We start from the raw sequence: 21907 nt of genomic DNA, 5'->3' as shown, positions 1-21907 counted from the left end.
GTCACATAAGTTGTAGAATTTCTTCTATATACTTACTGACTCAAATTACAGAAAATAGAGATTGTTGAGCAGTGTTACGATGGAAATATTAAATTCCAGCTAGAAAAATAAATTGATGCAACATGCCAAATTCATGTTTTTTTTTCATTATTATTACTTGTGGTATGTGCGATGACATGAATTATTATTTCAAATATTTAGAAAAACTGGAAAATGCTTTCTGTTTATGAAGATGAAGTGAAACTTAAAAGTAATATTCAGAATTCATAGGTTTATAGAGTCCATTTTTTCACTTGAGGCTTAGATTCAAGTATTAATAAAAACAATTAAATCAAATAAAAAATAAAATATTATTTTCAATTTCAATGCTAAGTTTTCTAGAGTGAGCTGCTCTAGTGTTACAATAGAACCAAAATTCTATGGCAGTGCATCTATTTACCATTAAGTTCCTCATATTGGAGAATCTTGTCTTCTGGTAGAGTTTTAGATGCGTTTCAATTTAATGAAAAAACAGTCTGAACCATAGTAAAATAAACAAGTCAAGAGATACAACAAGAATAAAACAAAGTAGGAATAGAGCTTTGAAATGTGAGATTCACAAGGAACATGAGTAGCTCAGTAAGTAAGCTGCTTCTGTTGAAGTCTTTTAATTGCTTAAGAACGTAATGAAATATTATTGTTTGAATTTTAATGCAGTTTTAAGAGTTCAAAGAAAAGTATTCTGGAAAACAAAACCTTTGTTCTTTGTAGTACTTTTCTGATATTGTCTTGATCTTCTTCTGCAGGTGCATTTTGAACACAGTTGTTCTGTCATAATAAATATTAAGTTAATTCTTCAAAACAAAAATCTTTGGTTATCTACAAAATGCTGCTTGTTTTATTTCTATGATCAGTAATAACTTCTAGAAGAAAAAATTCTCAATTGCTTAGAATACTCAACTAGTAATGAAGTTTCAAATAGCATTGTGTTCTATGCTTCTGAAGACTGAAAGCTATCTATTCTATAACGTTTTATTCAAAAGTTTGGCTAAAGAACAGTATTGAACCTGTGCATGAGTGCAAACATGCATATTGTCTTCCTATTCAATGGTAGGAAATATAAATCTTTCTGCCTTTGATTAGGTCATAATATGTTGATAGTTGCATGAAATAAGGGTGTTAAATAATTTCTATTACTAGCCAGTGGTAGGAGTGTAATTCTGCTTTACTCAGTAGAGCTTCTGTGGACTGAAAAAACAAAAACAAAAAACAAAACAAAACAAAACAAAAAAAAACAACCAAACAACTTCATGCTCTTTAGATGTAATGTTAGTTGTTGATACTCAAGTGAAAATCTTAATTATTTGTTAACATTGCAGTTAGATTATTATCACCTTTAGGATATTCTAATTTGTTTGTTAAGTTATTATGGAAGTGTAGAAATACATATGATCAGCATTGGTGATTTTGAAAAAGAAATCTACTGTTTCAAAATTATATCTTGTGTGGGTTTTTTTTAGCTGCTCTCATTCGTGGCAACAGAAACAATTGTACTCAGTTCTCCAGTAACCTTGATTGGCTAATAAGCAAATTGGACAGACTAGAATCTTCCTCAGGTAAGACTTATGAGTGTGAATTAACTATCAATACAGCATACACAGATGTCATGCATGAGTAGTCATCAGAGTAATTTTGCTTGAAAATAGCATGCATTAAAGAAAAAAAAAACAAAATGCACAAACCTCTGTATCTCCACTGCTTTTTTTTAAATGAGCAAAGTGTTATATTTAAACAGCTCAGTGTAACTGTTTTGTTCCATTCATTTGGTATGTGCAGTATCACATCCAATCAGACTTTACAGTATCAGACTATTGTATCATTACTATCAGGTAAGAACAGAGTTGCTTGTAGATACAAATGCAAATAACATAAACATATAGAAATTTCTTTTTGTATGAGATGTTAAAAAAAAAAAAAATCAAACGATGCCATTTTCCCCAGTAATATCTTTATCTCTTTTATTGAAAGGAAGAATTTATACTTGCATTTTCTCTTTAAATTGTGGCTATTTTCAAATAAACTAGTAAGTGCTTCATAATGTATTTATGTCTTCACATCTTCATACTTCACATCATAGTCATATCAGTAACAAGTGGTTTTATTCTCTTCTTAGACCGTAGGAGAGATTATCTCTTAAGATACTCTGCTATTTACTGAGTTTTTGGACAGTGTTTAGTTGTGCAGGTGATAAATGACAACATTATTACTGTGATCTTCGTTCAGGTATTTTGGAAGTGTTGCACTGTATCTTGATTGAAAGTCCAGAAGCTTTAAATGTGATAGCTGAGGAGCATATAAAATCTATTATTTCACTGTTGGACAAGCATGGGCGCAATTACAAGGTATGTTTGGAGAAACTAAGGATTTTTTGATATTTGGAGGGAAAAAATAAAACAATCAGGGAAATGTCTACTTGGAGATAAGTAGTACTAGCACCTTTAAACAAATAAAGTTGAAGTATGTCTACAATATTGCTTTGTTGAGATTTAAAAAAGAAACATGTAATTGTTTTTGTGTTTCAAGTAGGGCAAATATGCCTGACATGATCATAGGTAATTAATATCGATAATCAGTCGAAACTAGTTGCATCTATGATTCTGTATTAGCTGGTTTCTGTAAGCACCTGGACAGAGTAAACTCTGCTTTGTAACCCAGAGTTCTGCAGACCTACTCAGAGAACAAGAATGACTGACACATGTTCTATTCTGCATCTGCTTATGTTGGGCAGCAGTTTCCAAAGTCATAATCATCAGTGTAAACATGATGCTGTGCCTTGGGGATGGTCTATAACACTTTACCCCATTCTGTCATCATCCCTGTGATGGCATATCAAAGTTCAAATGCATCTCTAAGAGTCTCTGGATTATTTGTTTGTTTGTAATGAGAATGTTGTGTCCCTTAGTATTAAGCACTGTGTTACTGTGTTCTCACTTTTAAAGGGTTCTGCCCACTGTCAACTCTGTTGTAACCATTAATTTGTCAGACAAGTATATCAATTCCTTACGAAAAAAAAATTATTTCTTAAACTGTTTTGCTTTATAATGAATTCTTCTGAATGTTTTATTTTTCAAATTCACGTGCATTATTTATCATATTGAAAGCATGCTTTCATAACAGATTCATAAACAATCTGAGAATTGCAGCTCAGGAAGTTCTTTGGACCACAGTAAATTTCTCAAAGTATTTCATTTTACCTTTGAAATTTTTAATGAGATGGAATAGAAAATATATTGTAGAGTGTTGACATGCAGCTGTACTATCCTTGCTTTTTATATTAGAAAATAAAACTTCTTCTGAGATTTTGTATTTTATTTGAGGTATTTTGCAAACCTCGTGTCTGAATGCATTCACAAATTTTTGTTATCCACCACAAGTATTATAGACTATACGCAATCTGTATTTAGGAGGAAAAACAAAAACAAACAAAAAAGATAATCTTTACTATATTCCTTCCCTTAGATATATTATGAATGTAAATTAACAACTGAATTACAGCATGTACAATAAAAACCATTACCCAACTTTCTTTTGATTTCCTCTTTCAGGTTCTTGATGTGCTTTGCTCTCTTTGTGTGTGTAATGGAGTTGCAGTTCGTGCCAATCAAAACTTGATCTGTGACAATCTACTGCCAAGAAGAGATTTACTTTTGCAAACACGTTTGATTAATGATGTGACAAGGTATTGTGAGATAGTTCATTATTATATTAGAAGAAAATGAACTTAAATGTCTTCTATAACTGTCGAAAATCCTATAACCTGAGAAATGTTCTGCAGTTTTCAATATTGAGACACAGACTTTAAGATATGTTTATATATAAACTTCTTAAAAATCCATTTTCGCTGAGATATGGCAGTTGTCCTGGCAACCATGCTCAAATGAGAATTTTTAATTGATTTTTATTGTTAATTGATTTTGAGATCTGTTTTGACATTAAATGGAAAGATGAAAGTTGCTTGCTTCTCACTCAAAGCACAGTATGACTCTAATAATTATGATGGCATATGTAAACATACTGTGTGTGTTTTAAGAGACATTTTATTTCCTAGCAGCCTAACTAATGAAGTGCTATCTCAAATCAAATGCTATAAGCAAAATGTGGAAATCTACACTGAAATTAATATTTAGGTATAGGTAATATATAAAATATATATACTATAAATAGTGGCATGTAATATTTATAAAGAAGTTGCCCAGAGAGGTTGTGAATGCTCCATCCCTGGCGGTGTTTAAGGCCAGGTTGGTTGGGGCCCTGGGCAGTCTGATCTAGTACATAATGTAGCAGCTAGCAGCCTTACCTGCGGTAGGGGGATTGGTACCTGATGGTCCTTGATGTCCCTTCCAACCCAAGCCATTCTATAATTATAAGATTTATGAAGTGAATTTGACTATTATACAACAATATAACTCATATGCCACATCTTATGTATTATACTAACTGGTTTATATTTTCTTATTTTAGCATAAGGCCAAACATATTTTTGGGTGTTGCTGAGGGCTCTGCACAATACAAGAAGTGGTACTTTGAATTAATAATTGATCAGGTTGATCCATTCTTGACGGCAGAACCCACCCATTTACGGGTTGGGTGGGCTTCTACTTCAGGTTATGCCCCTTATCCTGGAGGTGGAGAAGGATGGGGTGGCAATGGCGTTGGAGATGACCTATATTCCTTTGGTTTTGATGGCCTTCATCTGTGGTCTGGTAAGTACTTTGTTCAGTTCCATTTATTCTTGTATTCAGGGATTACCAACCTCTATTTTCAGTACCTTTAAGTGCATACATGTGTGTATGTGCATACACAGCATACTGATCTATAGTGAGCTGTATTCAGAACTTCAGAATACTGTGAAGTTAGAATTTTAGGTCAGACTGCTTTTCTGAGATTTCAGTGCTGAGTTATGCCAGCTGGGCTGTTTAGCAGATGGTTTTTATTCTCATGATTTTAATTTAAAAATGGCGTTCTCTAGATCAAGACTTAAGTGTATCTGTTAAAAACTGGTGGATGTACTTATCTTAGACAAATTCATTATGTATGGATCTACACAGAGTCATACTTGTTCAGTTTGCACCTACCGTTGAAGTTAAATGACATTATCCTTACACATATGATGAACAAACTGAATTTAGATTTTGGTAAATCAATTCATAAAAGATAATTCTGGCAATTAGAAATTACCACACAGTATTACCTATTTCTGCTGGTTTTGGAATATAAATTTCAGTGATGCAACATCAAACTAAAAAAAGTACTTTATGATCTTTGAAAAAAACATTTTAGATTGAACACTTGAACAGAAACAGTCCTAGCAGAGAAAATTCAATTTTTCTATAAATGCGCTTTAATATCTAAGATACTCACGGTTTGTATTGCAGTGAAGTGATTAACTGCTTTTTATAAAGCAAGAGGTTAGTGAATTGCAGTAATGGTATATTTTTTTTTTGCTCTTAAGGATCTGTGACATTACAGTTGTCGTCTTAATAGCCATTCTTTGCTTATGCAGATTGTAGATGATAGTGGGGTGAGTTAACAAGTAAGTGGACTTGACTGCACATTGCAGTCAGCTAGATTCGAGTGAGAGCTCTAGAAGAGCAATAAGTGTTTAAAGGAGGGCTCATCTGAGATGTTGCAGATTGACTAACTTTGTAATAATGCACGCATTAGAATAAGCATTCAGGAAAAAGTAGAAAATAGAAGAAATTTCTAACGATGCTTTAAAGAATGCCCTGCGGTGTGCGCAGTTAAATGGAAAACAGGTTTTGAAAGTGTCTTGTTTGTTTTTGTTTTTTAAATGATCCTCCACTCCTTAAACTCCATGGAAGTATACTCTTTGTGAACAAACAACATATTGACCTTGTCAGTGTACAGTGCCTTAGAAACAACAGGTATCTAATTCTAAGAACAAAATAGCAACACGGAAGCATAATAGCAGTCATTTTTTATTTCTTAATTTTCCTAACATACTCTCTAAATAAATTGTATTTCAGAAAAGCAATATCACATAGGGCTACAGAATAAGAAAATATTTAACTACAGAATTATATGTCCTAAATTATGTCAGTTACAATCTTTTCGGTGAAAGCAATGAAAGGACAAAGAAATCGGTAGAAAGTGAAACAGTTGCTAGAATTTCTCTAAGACTGTACATAATTACTCTACTTTTATAATGCCATAAAGGAGTGTGAGAGCCCTGGCGATTGTGACCTGTACTTAAAATGTATGACAAATTCGACCATGTTTATATACCAGTGTTTATTAACATTATGTTATTATTATCTAGGATTGCATTTTCTCTTGCTTACACCTTTTAATAATTATAAATTATTTTTCAGAGTGTGTCTGCTTTTTAAGGTAAATTTGAGTTGAAAACTAAATTCATTTTCAAGAATAAGACATGGATAAAAAGTTCTGTTCACCCTCTCTCTGGAATGCTCAAATATTCAATTGAGATTGCAGAGTTTTGTTTTGGAGGGAGCTTAACATTTTGTTTTACCTAGGGTTTTAGCTCTCTGTATGTTCCTGTTTAAAAAATAAAAAAATAAAAAAATAAAAATAAAATTTGTTCAAAATTCATTAAAAAATCTCAAGGAAATGTGCAGTTTGTAGACCCAGTCTGATTTAACAGTTTAGCAAATAAATTTGCAAAATCCTTGCATAAGATTTTTTGTGTAAAAATATCTCTATGTACATATTCATCTTTTTTTGGGGGGGGAGGGCTGAGGGGGAAGAAGGGGAGAGAGAGGAGGTAAGTTGAAAAGTATATGCAATAGTTCAATAAATCATTAATACAAAATTAAAGCCATAATTCCAGGTCCAATAAATATAACTTGAAATGCGAGCTTATCTTGCCCATGTAGTTAACACTTGTAGTCTATTTGAATGCAGTATTCAAAAGATGCTTAGTTAAATGAGTTTATCAGTACACCAGATAAAATAATACTTTTTTCATAAACAATTGTTTTGTTGGTTTTTTTTCTACTAATGTTGCTTTCTAGCTGGATTGATTCTGAAACTATTTGTCCTGTTCATAAGTGTAATGTTATAGGCTGGTTGCTCAGGAGAACGCTACATGCTACACTAAATCAAGTGTCTGGTCTTTCCTGTCTTTGGTAGTACTTGATAATAGATGGTCCAGACGAAGGTTAATATAAGCTCCAGGTGTATGGTAATCAAACAGGAGATTGGAAGTGAACAAAGGGACAAATATTATTCCAAAACATTGGCTGCTGCACTTCACTTGGGAGTGTACTCCAAGAGAGGAGTATATCAGTGTCAGTTTTATCAAAGCAGGGTGCATAATTTACTTTGTCTAAATAATCTTGCATCAGGCTATAGTAAGAACTAAAATGATTTCAGCTGTGCATGTTCTGCCTTCTGAATGGTGTCAGAGACCTCAAGTGCTTTATTCAGTTCATGCACTGTTCTACTGCACTGGTTTGAATAATTTTAATTCATTCTCTGTTTTTGAAAGCAGAACAATTCATAAAACATATGAGGACAAGATCATGTTTTTGTGCCTGAAAACAAAACCTTGATGATGTACTTGAGGAAATGCTTTTATCACTTCATTCTTAAATGCATGCAAGACTGTTCAAATTCCAGTTACTTGATTATTTTCGTTCTAGGTCGTGTACCCAGAGCTGTGGCATCTGTCAATCAACATTTGCTGTCATCTGATGATGTAGTTAGCTGCTGCTTGGATTTAGGTGTGCCCAGCATTTCATTCCGCATTAATGGTCAGCCTGTACAAGGAATGTTTGAGAACTTCTGTACTGAAGGGTTTTTCTTCCCTGTTGTAAGCTTATCAGCAGGTGTGAAGTAAGTAGTAGTTAATTGTTCTTCTTTTAGCAGTTTTTCACAAAAAATGTTATCTGATTTTATATAAAATCAGATATAAAATGCAGTTTTTTTCTGTTCTGCCAACTATCAGCTAGGAGGGAGGCAGGAAAGTATTGATTTTATCAGGGATGATTTCACTTTAGGGTGAAATGTTGAGCTGATTTGTAACCTGATCAAGTTACAGTGTCTGAAAATCGTTACTATTATGGGTATTTGGTGACTTAGGGGAAATTAATTTTGTCTCATTCCAATTATCAGTGGAAAAAAGGCACATTAGAAACATAGCACCTTATTTGACACTAATTAAAAATTTCATTTAGCATTCTCAGCAGGAGGTTGAAAAAAAAAACATTAAACCATTAGTAAAACTGATACCATATTCACAATAGGGAACTTACAAACTGGTGATTCTTACTTATGTTGCCCATTTCTCACTTGTTTTATAGCTAAAACAATGAAATACAAACCTAAAAAAAAAACAGAATTTAAAGTCAAATAGTGAGACAAATCTGTCAGAAAATCTGAAGTTGTCATTGTACTTCAGTGGCCAAAACAGTTGTACTGACAGAGCCAATACATCAATAAGAGTAGCCCTTGCACTCACTGTTCTAATGTGAGCAGCAATTGTAGGAAGAATGTAGGAATTGTAGGAAGAAAAGCAGTACACAAAATAAAGAAGAATTCTTCAGTATGAACAGCTGAGCCTAGGAGTTATTTTTCTATATATATATTTGATTTTCAGGAGGGTTCTTTTTAAGACTAAGGTTGGGTAAACTTAAAACGTGCTTTCCGAAATGAAAGATATGAATATTTCTTTTAAAATGAGACAAAAAGCCACGCTTTTTGTGATCAGGGTATTAAAAGAGATTCTGCAGAATTAGGACCATTACAGCCTGTGTGGAAGCGTAGGGAAATGCAAAAAAGAGCGAACAATTCTCAGCAGGAATTAGACCAAAGAGTAGATGAGATTTAGTGGTTTGTTATAACTTAGAAAAATTTATCAAATTGACAGGAAACAACAAGCTATTTACTGGGATGTGATCATCAAACTGTTGTATGAAAGTATTTTCCTTTCATTTTTTTCTTTGTCTTTTGCCTACTTAGAAAGTCAGAGTTCTAGTTCTTAAAATAAAATTAACCTACTTTTTATTCTTAAGTTATTTCAGTCTGCTTGGAGATTAGAGGTCTAAACTCAAAGTTGTCATCTCAGATACTGAGCTGCATTGGGATCATTAAAATGTTTAAAGTAATTTATTAATGGATTTAGAAAGTATAGGAAGTCCTATATTTCTTGTGGACATTGAACCATTTCAGATATTTGTACTTATGAACATCTTTTGAGAAAACTTGCATGCCATGCTCTATTTCCTCTCTTTAAACTTATTAATGAGGTCTACTGTTTATGAACTAGGTTGATCTGATAGTTCTAGTATTTCTAGAATTATAAGTAAAAAGTTGTAAACCTCGGTCATCCCATCACAAGAAATGCATGCACTGTTAAATTTTATGGTTGTTTACCTCTATTGTTGGCCTACATGAGGATCTAACTATGAAGTTGAATTGTTTCGGACTTTTTTTTCCTGGTATGTTCTTAAATTTAAATGAAAAGTATATCTCTGAAAAGAAACAGAAAACTTCATGGGTGTATTAGGAATGCTGGCTATTCACTTGAAACTCATTTTCAGTTGCGCTTGGTGTAATTTTGTTTTCTTGATTTCTCTGTTATGATAACAGTACCTATTGTTTCACAATATCCTTTGGATTCTTATTAACACCTGCCTGTGTGAGTCCACACAGATTTTTTTAAGAAAAATCTTAAGTATCACATAAAAGGTCCTTATGGTATTTTTAGACAGTCCAAGTTAAATTAGATTTTCTTGATCATTTAAGTGCATTAAAAATTTCACTTCATTTATATAACTGTTTGATTTTTAAATAAGAAATATATAATTTTACAATACAACACTGGTGAATAATTATTTTTGCTTTGGCTGAGATAGATCTTCAAAAAAAAATTAGTAGATGACATTAATATTGAAAGTATCTGCTAATAGAAATGGTTGGTAATTTTTTTTTTAGAACTTATTAAAATGTGGAATAAATTACCATTTTATACGTGCTATTCAAGTAAATGTTTGCATCTTTAAATGGTATGTTTATAACGTTAGTATATGCTGACTATTTAAGAGTATAATTTGTTCACTGCAAATTGCACAGAGCTCGTTTCTTACTGGGTGGACGTCATGGAGAGTTTAAATTTCTGCCTCCTGCTGGCTATGCTCCCTGTTATGAAGCCTTGCTTCCAAAAGAAAAGATGAAATTGGAACCAGTGAAAGAATATAAGAGAGATTCTGATGGAGTGAGAGATTTGCTGGGTACGACACAGTTCCTCTCCCAAGCTTCATTTATACCTTGTCCTATAGACACCAGTCAGGTATGTTACATATGCATTAATAAGATAGTAAAATATTTCTTAACATGTAATTTAGCAATTCAGAAGCTAAGCTAACTTATTATCTTTCTTAACAATTCATCATTTGTATGTTTTACTGTATTTAATTAAACTGGTACATCTTGTTACTACAGGATTTGGTCGAACTAAAGCCTTTTCTTACTTGCGGAACTGTTATGTTCTTTTCTTAGATTGCTCTTCCTTTTCATCTTGAAAAGATCAGGGATAAACTAGCAGAAAATATCCATGAACTGTGGGGAATGAATAAAATAGAACTGGGCTGGACATATGGCAAGGTATGTTTTGAATGACCTGTGTAGACACAGACATATAAAATAACCTATCAGAAAAATGTGCTGGGAACCGTAACAGAGTGTTTAATGGTGGTTAATAAACATCTAGATAACAAAAAGAAACTACTGATAATAGATGATTATGTAAAGCTAATAGGAAATATTTATATTAACAACTGATTAGGAGACAAATTTGCACTATAAATAAGACACATATTTTAACACAGTAGGAGTCACTGTGAAAAAATACATTCACTGAGAAATGTCCTAACTGTCCTAAAATGGAATTCAACTGAAAATCATACCAGCAGTGCGTAACACCACAACAAATTCCTCGATTACTCTGATGCTGGAGATTAAAGAGATAACATGTCCAAAGTGTGTTATCAAGTGAAAAAGTGTTAAAAGATAGGGAACAAATATGTTCAAAATATTACACAAAATTCAACAGTTAGACTAGAATCGGTATCTTTCCGTAGTAATGTAAAATTCTAAAGATTACTTTCTGCTTTAAATTTAGGTTATTTCATCTGGCTTCTTTTCAAGTTGAGATTTACTAGGACAGCAGTATGATCATAACCGTATCATAATCTAAAAGAATATTTTTTCTTCTCTTACATGCTGCTGATTCCACTTAAGTGTTTAATTTACTTTCATTTCTCACTGAGAACTCTGTTAGCATCTGCTAAAATGTTATTGGTACTGAAAATTAGAGCTTTACTCTTTTGCGATGGAAAATTATTTCAGTGTATGAAGTTAGATACAGGATAGAAACACTTGGCATTGAATGAAAGCCTGTTTAAGTAAGCATCAGAAAATATCCAGATTGTCAGTAATATCAGGGGGAAAAAAAAAAAAGCAATGCTTTAATATTTCAGAAAAAAGAAATGAGAATATGACCAAATGATTATTTAAATTTTTTGGATGAGAATGGGTATAATAGAGCTCATTATGCAGAATTTCTCTGTAGGTTGCTCTGGCATGTAGTAGTAATCATTGAGTTTGCAGGCTTGCTTTCATGTGTTTGATGTATTTATGCAGAACCCATGAAATTGCTGTTTTTTTTTCTATCTTTTGTTGATTATTTCTTAAGAGTGTATGTTATAAATCAATCATGGGAGAGTTAAATCGTGGGAGAGTTCATTTGTGTAATAATGAGTAACTGTCATTGAGTAGAGATAAATAGTATTCTTTTATTTATTGCAGAGAATTAGCAGATTTCTAACTCTTGATAATAGTCTGATTTTGGCTTCATTCTTCATTTAGTATCAGGTAAATACTCTTTTTGTTTTTTTTTCCTTACAGATACGGGATGATAATAAAAGGCATCATCCTTGTCTTGTGGAATTCTCAAAGTTACCTGAGACAGAGAAGAATTATAATCTACAAATGTCAACAGAAACCCTCAAGTGAGCTTTTAATTTTAAAGATTTTTTTTCTTTATTCAAACATTTTATATTATTGTAAGATATAAAAACATGCTACATCATTAGAATGAAAGTGCGGTCTATTGATTTTGCTAGAAATTCCAGGAACACATTTAGAAAAATTTAGAAAGTTATGTCGCGATGGAGAACTAAAAAAGAAAATGGCACCAAACCCTTTTGGCTTTAGTTGAAGAGGCATAACTTTCAAGGAAGACTTTTATAACTTTTAACATGTTTAATTTAGAATTTTTAATAACTAAAAATATTGAGATCCCATTACTTTGAATGGCTTTGTGTGTTTTTAAAATGTTATTAGTTCTGTGTATTCATATTAAAAACAAAAGAAATGGTGAAAGTGAAATGGATCAGCTCTAGAATATTGTGTTTTACTACTGATGTTTTTCTATATTATTAGAACGCTTTTGGCCCTTGGATGTCACATTGTTCATGCTAATCCAGCAGCTGAGGAAGATCTTAAAAAAGTCAAGCTTCCTAAAAAGTATGTACCTTACGCTAGCTATTATATACTATTTCTAACTAGAGGGTATTGGTCAAGCAAAAATAATTTAAAATCTTTAAGAAAAATACTTGATATAAACCTTGTGTTCCTTGTAGAATTACAGAGCCCATCGTTGCTCTATTATTTTTGCCTTTGATTGTGGTCTAGTGCTGCAGAGTTATTCACATATCATAGCCGTGTAAACCTATAATTGCATGTAGTGTAAATGTTACGTGAGCTTTGAATGGATATTCCAAAGTTGAAAGCAATATTTCAGGGCTTTTTTATCACCTAGCAAAGTAGAGCATGTATAATATAAGATGGCAAATTGATCTACTTGAAAAAGTTCGTACCCTTTGCCTCTAACTAGTAGTTTCAATTTACACCTCTTTTTACCCCCCTCCAAGAAAAAGTTCATTTAACATATTTACATTTCAGAGACATTATTAACACATCTCTTAAAAGATTTGCTCAATTCTGTGCAAAAAGAAAACCCAAGTACAGAGGAAAAAAATCAGAAAGTGACAGTTGTAAAATGTTGCACGTGTCTTAAAAATGTACATGTGTAGATTATGGCACAAATTACAGTCTTTTTTTACTTCAGTTTTTACTTGGTTGCTAAATTATGGCAGTGAGGAGAATAATAGTGGCTATAACAAGTAATCAGTAGCAGTCACTTCAAGAGCGATAAAAATGGATTCAGTATTGCATCTGCTTTTTAGACTTGTTCGGGGGAATTCTGTAATCCTTCTAGGAAAGGTTAAGGTCCTTCAACAAAACTTGAAGGCAGCAACAACGATCTCAATACATGCCACATTAGATTTTCACATTAGTTTTTCATCTCACAATATGTCTGTTTTTCTGAATTTTTTTCCATGATAAATTGAGTTAGATTTTTAAACAGAGTAGTAAAATAAATCGTTTTATGAGATGGGAGATGATGATATTGATTCATTTGAAGGCTTTTATTAAAAAAAAAAAAAAAAAAAGGGAAAAATAACCTTTCCTGTTGTTCATACTGCAGGCATTCTGTCATAATGCTGTTTTGATACTGTTGTCTTCAGTAACGGAACAAAAAATCTTGTAATCATTTTCTGACCCCTTGTTAAAATACATACTGCCTGCATGAGTTCTCTAACAAATTAAAGTTACATAGTTTGATCAAGAGAGCATCTGCATATATTTAAAATAGCAGTATGCTCTATATACTATGTGAAACAGTTGTGGAGGAGGATATCTACTACAAAAAGTCTACTAAACCTACTAATCAGTAGAAGAGTGGGTAGAACAATAGTTAAAATATGTTTTGTTCTTTTGGAAGAATGGAAGTGTGGCCTACTGGTGTCTATCAAAAACATCATACTTCATAATGCAAACATATTCTATACATAAAAACGATAATTTCATGAGAGGTCCTTACAATAGAAAACACTTGAAAGGTAAAGTGATTTAATAGCAGTTTCTTGTTTTCATAGCATCTGTTTTAAGCACCCACATGCAGAGGTGGATCACATTTAATTAGGTAGCGTACAAGTAGTTAGAAAATGAGACACTGCTATAATATGTTTTTTGTTCTTAATGACCAAGTGCAAAGCAGAATTTTTACAAAGAAACAGGAAAGTGGAAAAAGTGAAGTAAGAAAGTGAATTGCTCTCTGTTAATATTGCACAAAAAGTTTTAAATCAGTGGGATATCTTTTTTTTTTTCCATGTTGACTTGCAGTTATATCATGTCAAATGGTTATAAACCTGCCCCTCTTGATCTTTCTGAAGTGAAATTGTTACCTTCTCAAGAATTTCTAGTTGACAAACTAGCAGAAAATGCACATAATGTCTGGGCAAAAGACAGAATAAAGCAAGGATGGACCTATGGCATTCAGCAGGTGAGGACGTTTTAGACACATTTGGAGTAAGTAAAAAATACAGAATTTTGTTTTCTAGAACACTAGTTGGGAATTTTAAATAACAGGTTTAATACTGAATGTTTTGGGAAGTCTGGGAAAAGTGAAGGAGCAGGGAAAGAGTAGATTGCCAGGCCTATGGGGCTATGAGAATCATAGAATATCCTGAGTTTAAAGAATCATAGAATCATTAGGGTTGGAAAGACCACTAAGATCATCTAGTGCATCATCAATTCATGCCTGTGACTACTCTAGATCAAATTAGTCAGTGTGACATCTACCCTTTTCTTGAACACCTCCAGGGATGGTGACTTATCCATCCCCCTAGGCAGCCCCATTTCAGTGCCTGATCACTCTTTTGGAGAATAAATTTTTCCTGGCATCCAACCTCAGTTTCCCCTGGCAGAACTTGAAGCTGTCCCATCTCTTCTATCGCTAGTTACACAGGAGAAGAGACCAATCCTCACCTCATCACAACTACCTTTCAGGTAGTAGTAGAGAGCAGCAAGGTCTCCCCTAAGCCTCTGTTTCTCCAGAGGAAGCAATCCCAGGTCCTTTGGCCACTCCCCATAAGACTTGTGTTCCAGACGAGTCACTGCTTTGTTGTCCTTCTCTGGATATGCTCCAGAGCCTCGATGTCTCTTGTAGAGAGGGGCCTCAAACTGAATACAGTACTCAAGATGGGGCCATCACTAGAGCTGAGTACAGAGGGACAATCACTTTCCAGTTCCTGATGGCAAACACTATTTATGATACAAGCCATTGGCTTTCTTGGCCACTGGGCACAATGCTGGCTCATGTTCAGTTGGATGTCAACTAACACCTCTAGAGACTGACAAGAAGTCCAACTCACAGCACCCAAAACTCAAACCATATTTTTGAGAGCACTGTCCAAAGACTTCTTGAACTCTGGCAGGTTTGGTGCCTTGACCAATCACCTGGGGAACCTGTTCCAGTGCCAAACCAAACCACCTTCTCAATAAAGAACTTTATCCTGATATCCTGTCTGAAACTCATATGAGAGTGTATATTTGCATACTTCTCTTGTAGTCTTGTCTTTACATTTTTAGCATCCTTAACAACTGGGTTTAATAGTCTTCCTACTTCAATTTGTATAACTTTTATTCATTAATATTGTTTCTTTCCTGTAATCCTAGCAGTATTTTAGACAATTATCTGTCTAATTGTGTGCATTCTTAATCATGTTTATATATGATTTTGTTGTTCTTGTAACTCCTTTTAGGATCTTAAGAACAAACGTAATCCTCGGCTAGTGCCATATGCATTACTAGATGAACGTACTAAAAAATCAAACAGAGATAGCCTCCGTGAAGCTGTTAGGACATTTGCAGGCTATGGTTATAATGTTGAGCCACCTGACCAAGAAATAGGTATGTACATTCAACAAGAATCATGACCTTTTATTTCCTCTCAGTCCTGGGAAACTTGAGACGCTGGAATAGATAGGCAAAGCATAAAATATATAAGATAATAGTAGTGTATATTTGCTGCTGATGTGAATAAAAGGTGAAAATGTACATTTTGAATGTCTTGTATATTATTAAGTTCTGTTTATTTAATATTGGTTTTCACTGATTGTAGGATAACTATTAAATTTTGATAATTTTTAGATTGGAGAAAAGCTAGAGTGCATGTAGACAGATTTTGTTTGGAAATCACTGTTTAAAATGTTCTGAAATTAAGTGATTTTCCTAAGTCAATTCATCCTTTTCTGTTTCTTCATGATGAATGAAAAGCTTGAAATACATTTATGCTTATTGAGAACTAGGAAAGCATTTGAAAAATAATCAGATGCTGCACTTCATTTTCTAGACTACAGCTGTAAGTTGTTAAGAGCAATTTACTAGTATTTTTAATATAATAAAGGTAAAAGTATTGTATCAAATATTTTTAAAAATGTAAATTCATAAATATATAAGCTACATAGATTGCTTATTTTATTAATGTTTTTACTAAAGTAGGTTGTAAGCACTTTTAACTACGTTTTTCTTGGATTTTTCCATTAGATTGAAGGTTACATTTCTAAGATCACCTCCAGTCAGTTATATGTTTGTGGCTTCTGCACAGTGTGATAGACATTGAATTTTTTTTTATTTTAAATAGTGGATAGGCACTCATTCTGTATAGAATTAGAATGTGTTAGTCTGTGTATGCTGATTATTTTTCTTCTGTTTCTAATATTTACTATGAAAATTCTTAAACTTGCTGAGGTAGATAATGACTATTTTCAGAAATAGGAAAGAGTGGATACAGATTGAAAAGATAAACAGTGACACTTACAGTATTACCTAATTATGAAGTGTTTTATTTTGATTTCTTACAGCTGACCAAACATTGGAAAAAGTCAGCATTGACAAGATACGTTTTTTCAGAGTAGAACAGTCTTATGCAGTGAAGTCTGGAAAGTGGTATTTTGAATTTGAAGCTGTAACAGGTGGAGATATGCGTGTTGGCTGGGCCAGGCCAGGCTGTCGACCTGACATTGAACTGGGAGCTGATGACCAAGCATTTGTTTTTGAAGGAAGCAAAGTCAGTGCATTCTCACCCTTTTATTATTTTTAGCTATTAACAGCCTGAGCAGAAAATGGCAACATAGGTTTCCTCTGCATACTCCAACTACTGGAATATTTTTCATTCTTAAATGATACCTCAGGCCTCTGTTTTATAGTATCTGCATTTTGGTTCAGGTCATTGTAATTATGCTAACAATAGTATGTTGTTTTATGTCTATCTTCTGAGGATATATCACCTAAGTAAGGAAGTCTGTTGTAAGCATAAACATAATTCACCATTCATTTCCTTTTTAAAGTGGTAATTCACAAAACCAAAACTAAGTTTCTTCTTAGACTGGACCACAGTTGTATTTTCTCTTTTATGTCATTTCTACTTTTTGTACTAGCTTTCTTAAAGTGCCTGAAAGATGATAATGACATTGCACTAATGACTCATGCAGTGCCAATAAACACTGATTTTTATCCAGATTCCAAATTGTTGTTTGCTCGTTTACGAAGTTATAGTTACTTAGATTGTTTAAATGAAATAACTAAGATATTAATTAATTTAATTACCTGAAAGCCATGAATCAATACTTCTAGTAAATTAGTTGGAGAACTTCAAAGTTAAAAAAATAAATAAATAAAATTAAGGGTAGAATTTCATTATTGCTTAACTAGGATATTGAGACCATGTTGTTGTTATAAGCAAATTAAAAATCTTTATTCACTAAGTATTTTAGCTGTCTATAAAACATTTTAAACATTTCTAGTCTTGACTGATTATTTTATTCTTTTTTGGTCTCTCTTCTCTGAAAATGTTTATTTTTCAATTTTAGCATGTTGCTTATATGCTTTTTTTTTTTTTTTTTTTTTAGGGCCAGCGTTGGCATCAAGGCAGTGGGTTTTTTGGACGAAGTTGGCAACCAGGAGATGTGGTTGGATGCATGATAAACTTGGATGACAAATCAATTATCTTTACTCTGAATGGAGAGTTGCTTATAACCAGTAAAGGTTCAGAACTTGCATTTGCTGACTTTGGAATAGAAAGTGGTAATTTTCTTTTTATATTTGCATGGCTATGAGGAAAAAAAACAAACCAAAAAAACTAGTCTTCGGCCTAGAGAGGAGAAGACTCAGAGGAAAGCTTATAGCAGCCTTCCAGTACTTGAGCTTCTCTGAAGACATAAGGTTGAAATGTAGGAGAAAGAATTTGTAGTACAGATGGAATTGCTGGCATTTAACTGAAGGTGCTCTGAGTTCTGTGTTAGGAGAGATGGAGAAAACTGTTCAACAGTGTTGTATTTTTACTGATACTGTCTGCTACTTGGAAACAGAAAATGTTTGGTCATAAAAAATACCAACATTAAAGAAATCTATATTATTCCAACATGAATGATGGACAGATTAAGATTGGCCAGAAATTTATAGACACTGATGACAAAATAAATTTTAAACATATACTGAGATAATTTTGTCTCATCTCAAAGTCTTTTTGAAAGTTCAATGTCCTGGGTGATCATAACATTCATTAGTAACTTCAATCTAGTCAGATTTGGATTCTGATGCCCAGTTAATTGTATGAAGGCTGGTTTATTGGCCTAAAAATAATGACAAATATAACTGATTCTCCTAATAAATGGATAACTAACTTGAGCAAATCTTGTTTTTTTCAGATTTGATTGCTTAAGAAGCTACCTCTTGACAGTTTTGTTAATTTTTCACGAGTCAGATCTTAGTAATAACAACTGTTTAAATGATTTATTGTTTGAATAAATGGCATGGTGCATTCACTGCCAGGGTACTCAGGGTTCTGTTGAATTATGTTTAGCTCAGCCATGATTTTGGTGGTGCACTTCTTGTAGGAGCTAAAGTTCAGTTCACAATAGATACATTCAAAATAGCATGTTTGTGTTCTCCAAATAACTGTGTGCTTTTACTTTTGTTTTTACATCATTTCTTTAGGTTTTGTTCCAATTTGCTCACTGGGTCTAGCTCAGATTGGACGTATGAACCTTGGAATGGATGCCAGTACATTCAAGTATTATACCATGTGTGGTCTTCAAGAAGGTTTTGAACCTTTTGCAGTGAACATGAACCGAGATGTCGCTATGTGGTTTAGTAAACGCTTACCAACATTTGTTAATGTGCCAAAAAATCATCCTCACATAGAGGTAACATTACATGTTCAGGAGACAGCTGTTTATCAGCTGCTTGTTTAGCAAGCTGAAACATTAAACCCTTCCTAATACTTACTGTCACCATCAGATAGTTTGACACATAAATCTGCTAAGCTAAATTAGATAATTCCAGATGATCTTGTATAAAATCTTGTAGCATTGCTATTCATACAGATTTAAGTAGGTGAATTAATATAATAAAATCTATGTTTTTCTTTTTGAAAATGTTGTATGGAACAATTTGAGAATAATTAGTAGTCAACTTAGATGGAACATATTCTTTTCTCCAAGCTAATGTTATGGTCTAAGAGAAAAGTTCTGAATTCATTTCAAAAAATTTAACTCTTTCAGTTATCTTATCCACTAGTTGCATACTACTAGCTATCAGTGTGTTTCTTGGAATAGCATTTTGTTAAAATGACATTTCTTTTAGATATGGAGAATTGATGGAACCATTGAGAGTCCACCTCGGTTAAAAGTTACTCACAAAACATTTGGTACACAAAACAGCAATTCTGATATGATATATTGTCGTTTGAGTATGCCCATTGAGTTCCGTTCATCATTCAACTTTGGCGTGGGTGTGGAAAATGCCTCATCTGATGCTCTTCAAAAACGGTTAGACTTATGTTTTTTTTAGTTATCCTATTTCATGCTCTTAGTGTAAATTTAATGTTCTACGTTGTTCTTTGTTATTGTACATTTAAGATTTATTATTAGCTTTTGCACTCAGTACATATATAGGATGTGTATTACTGAGTTTTTTTGTTCTTGGTAGTTTTAATAACTTGATAACAAATTGAATGCAGAACACTATATACAGATAAGATTGGGGAATCTTTTCTGAAAAGATGTGTCAAAAAGCTTACAGTCATTCATTGCTGAGCACCTGCCATCCTTCTGAAATCTGTGGGACCTGCAAAGCGCTTTATATAATCTGGAAAACCAACTGAGAATCCCATTCCCACTGGATACCTGTTCATTTTCCTGATAGTTCATAGCTCACTGTTATTGGAAAAGTGAAATTTTATTCCCATGCAAAGAAAAAAAGATTGTGAGAGATTTTTAAACATACCAGATACTTCCAAGTTCAGGACCTTTGAAACTTAACTCTCCACCTTAACTGCAGCAAACTATTTTGGGTTTATACAGGCTATGTAAAGTCTTTACATGTTTAATTTACTGATATCAAGAGTTCTCAATGCCTAGCAAGCATGAGATAGCTTGTAAGTATATTTAGTTTAATAAGGAGTGCTTGTTTTTATTTTATTTCTGTTTTATTCATTTAACTAATTTACTGATTTTCCTCTATCTTTAGAAAACACAGCCAAGAATTTCCTGCTTCTTCTACCACAGTAAGTAATCACACTGAGGTGCTTAGTTCTTGCTTTCTGAAGATTTAGTAGTGGTATCACGATCCTTAGAAATTGATCTGTTGAAAGAAACCTTTTGAGTCATGTGCTACAATACAACACTGGATAAATAACATCTAGAATTCTATGACTTGAGACATAAACTTCTCTGTCTCAATCTACTATTAATTTTTTTTTTTTTGAAAAATCTATATTCAAATTGTACATTGAGCTTTTTTCCATCATTATTTGACTACTTCTTCAGAAAATAACTTAGTTTTAATTACTGATATGTTCTTTTCCTCTTTTCAGTATTTTTATTCCTTACGGATATTTGCTGGCCAAGACCCATCTTCTGTCTGGGTTGGTTGGGTAACACCAGACTATCATTTTTACAGTGAGAATTTTGACATAAATAAAAACTGTACAGTGACAGTTACTTTAGGAGATGAGAGAGGCAGGGTTCATGAAAGGTATGGATTTATTTACTACTTATTAAAAATTGTATTTTTCATATAGCTGTTCAAAGTGAAGTATTCACAAACTTGATTACATTCTGAGCATTTATTTAAACTAATAATAATAACAACAATGGAGTAGAACTGTTCTATGTTCATTTATATACAAATGTGTTTTACTTAGACTTCTTAAAGTGATTATATTTACTTTGAAAATTCTATTGGAAAAAATGTTTTGGGATTTTTTTTTTCTTCTAATGTTCACATTTGATTGTTATGGATGAAACTATTAGTTCTACTGTATTTTACCTAAGAAAAGAGAAGCATGATAATTTCCATTATTTTGTAAAAGGGAAGAAAAATGCACTTTGTCAGTCTGATACGATACTTTACTCAAGATGCTTACAATAAAAAGATTGATAATAGTAATTAGAAAATAAGGCTAATAGTAGCACAAGCACATTTAACTATCTCTGTTACTTCACTGAAAAGTACATCTTCATGAATACTGCCAAGTTTAGAGTGAATTGTGATTTGTTGTCTTTTTTTTCTTGTTCCTGCAGTGTGAAGCGCAGTAATTGCTATATGGTTTGGGGAGGAGATATAACTGCTAATTCTCAGAGATCAGGTCGCAGTAATGTTGATTTAGAAATTGGATGCTTTGTTGACCTGGCTACTGGAATGTTGTCATTCACTGCCAATGGAAAAGAGCTTGGCACTTGTTATCAGGTATTATCAAATTTTCAGGAAGTTATCTACTAAGTTGATAATTTTGATGCTATTATAAAGATTTCTTTTTCTTGTTTAGAAATCTAAGTGAGCACTAGTCATGTTACAATAACATATTTTCATGTACTGTACAGTGATGAAATTAAGATTCTCGAAACAAAAATCCAGCAATCAGACATTTTTAGCTCTGCAGTACTGTGATACAGTATGATCTTTAAGACTGGAT

General features: G+C 32.9%; 1 protein-coding gene across 1 annotated transcript in view; it reads left to right on the top strand.

The window, feature by feature from the left end:
- Positions 1–21907, top strand: part of RYR3 (ryanodine receptor 3) — a gene marked incomplete at its 3' end in the record, with an annotated part of 190716 nt that overhangs the window by 66206 nt on the left and 102603 nt on the right. The window contains 18 exon segments of the mRNA NM_001303211.1: positions 1500–1595; positions 2263–2381; positions 3585–3718; positions 4501–4742; positions 7665–7857; positions 10096–10312; positions 10522–10626; positions 11929–12032; positions 12466–12549; positions 14272–14431; positions 15693–15840; positions 16794–16999; positions 17841–18015; positions 18928–19136; positions 19576–19760; positions 20461–20497; positions 20807–20967; positions 21516–21681. Coding sequence (NP_001290140.1) covers positions 1500–1595; positions 2263–2381; positions 3585–3718; positions 4501–4742; positions 7665–7857; positions 10096–10312; positions 10522–10626; positions 11929–12032; positions 12466–12549; positions 14272–14431; positions 15693–15840; positions 16794–16999; positions 17841–18015; positions 18928–19136; positions 19576–19760; positions 20461–20497; positions 20807–20967; positions 21516–21681 — 2741 coding nt within the window.

This window comes from Meleagris gallopavo, chromosome 5 (genome assembly GCF_905368555.1).
Source record: "Meleagris gallopavo chromosome 5, MGAL_WU_HG_1.1, whole genome shotgun sequence".
NCBI classification, from domain to species: Eukaryota; Metazoa; Chordata; class Aves; order Galliformes; family Phasianidae; genus Meleagris; species Meleagris gallopavo.
Note: the sequence above shows the minus strand (reverse complement) of the source record. Positions and strands in the feature narration are given on the sequence as shown.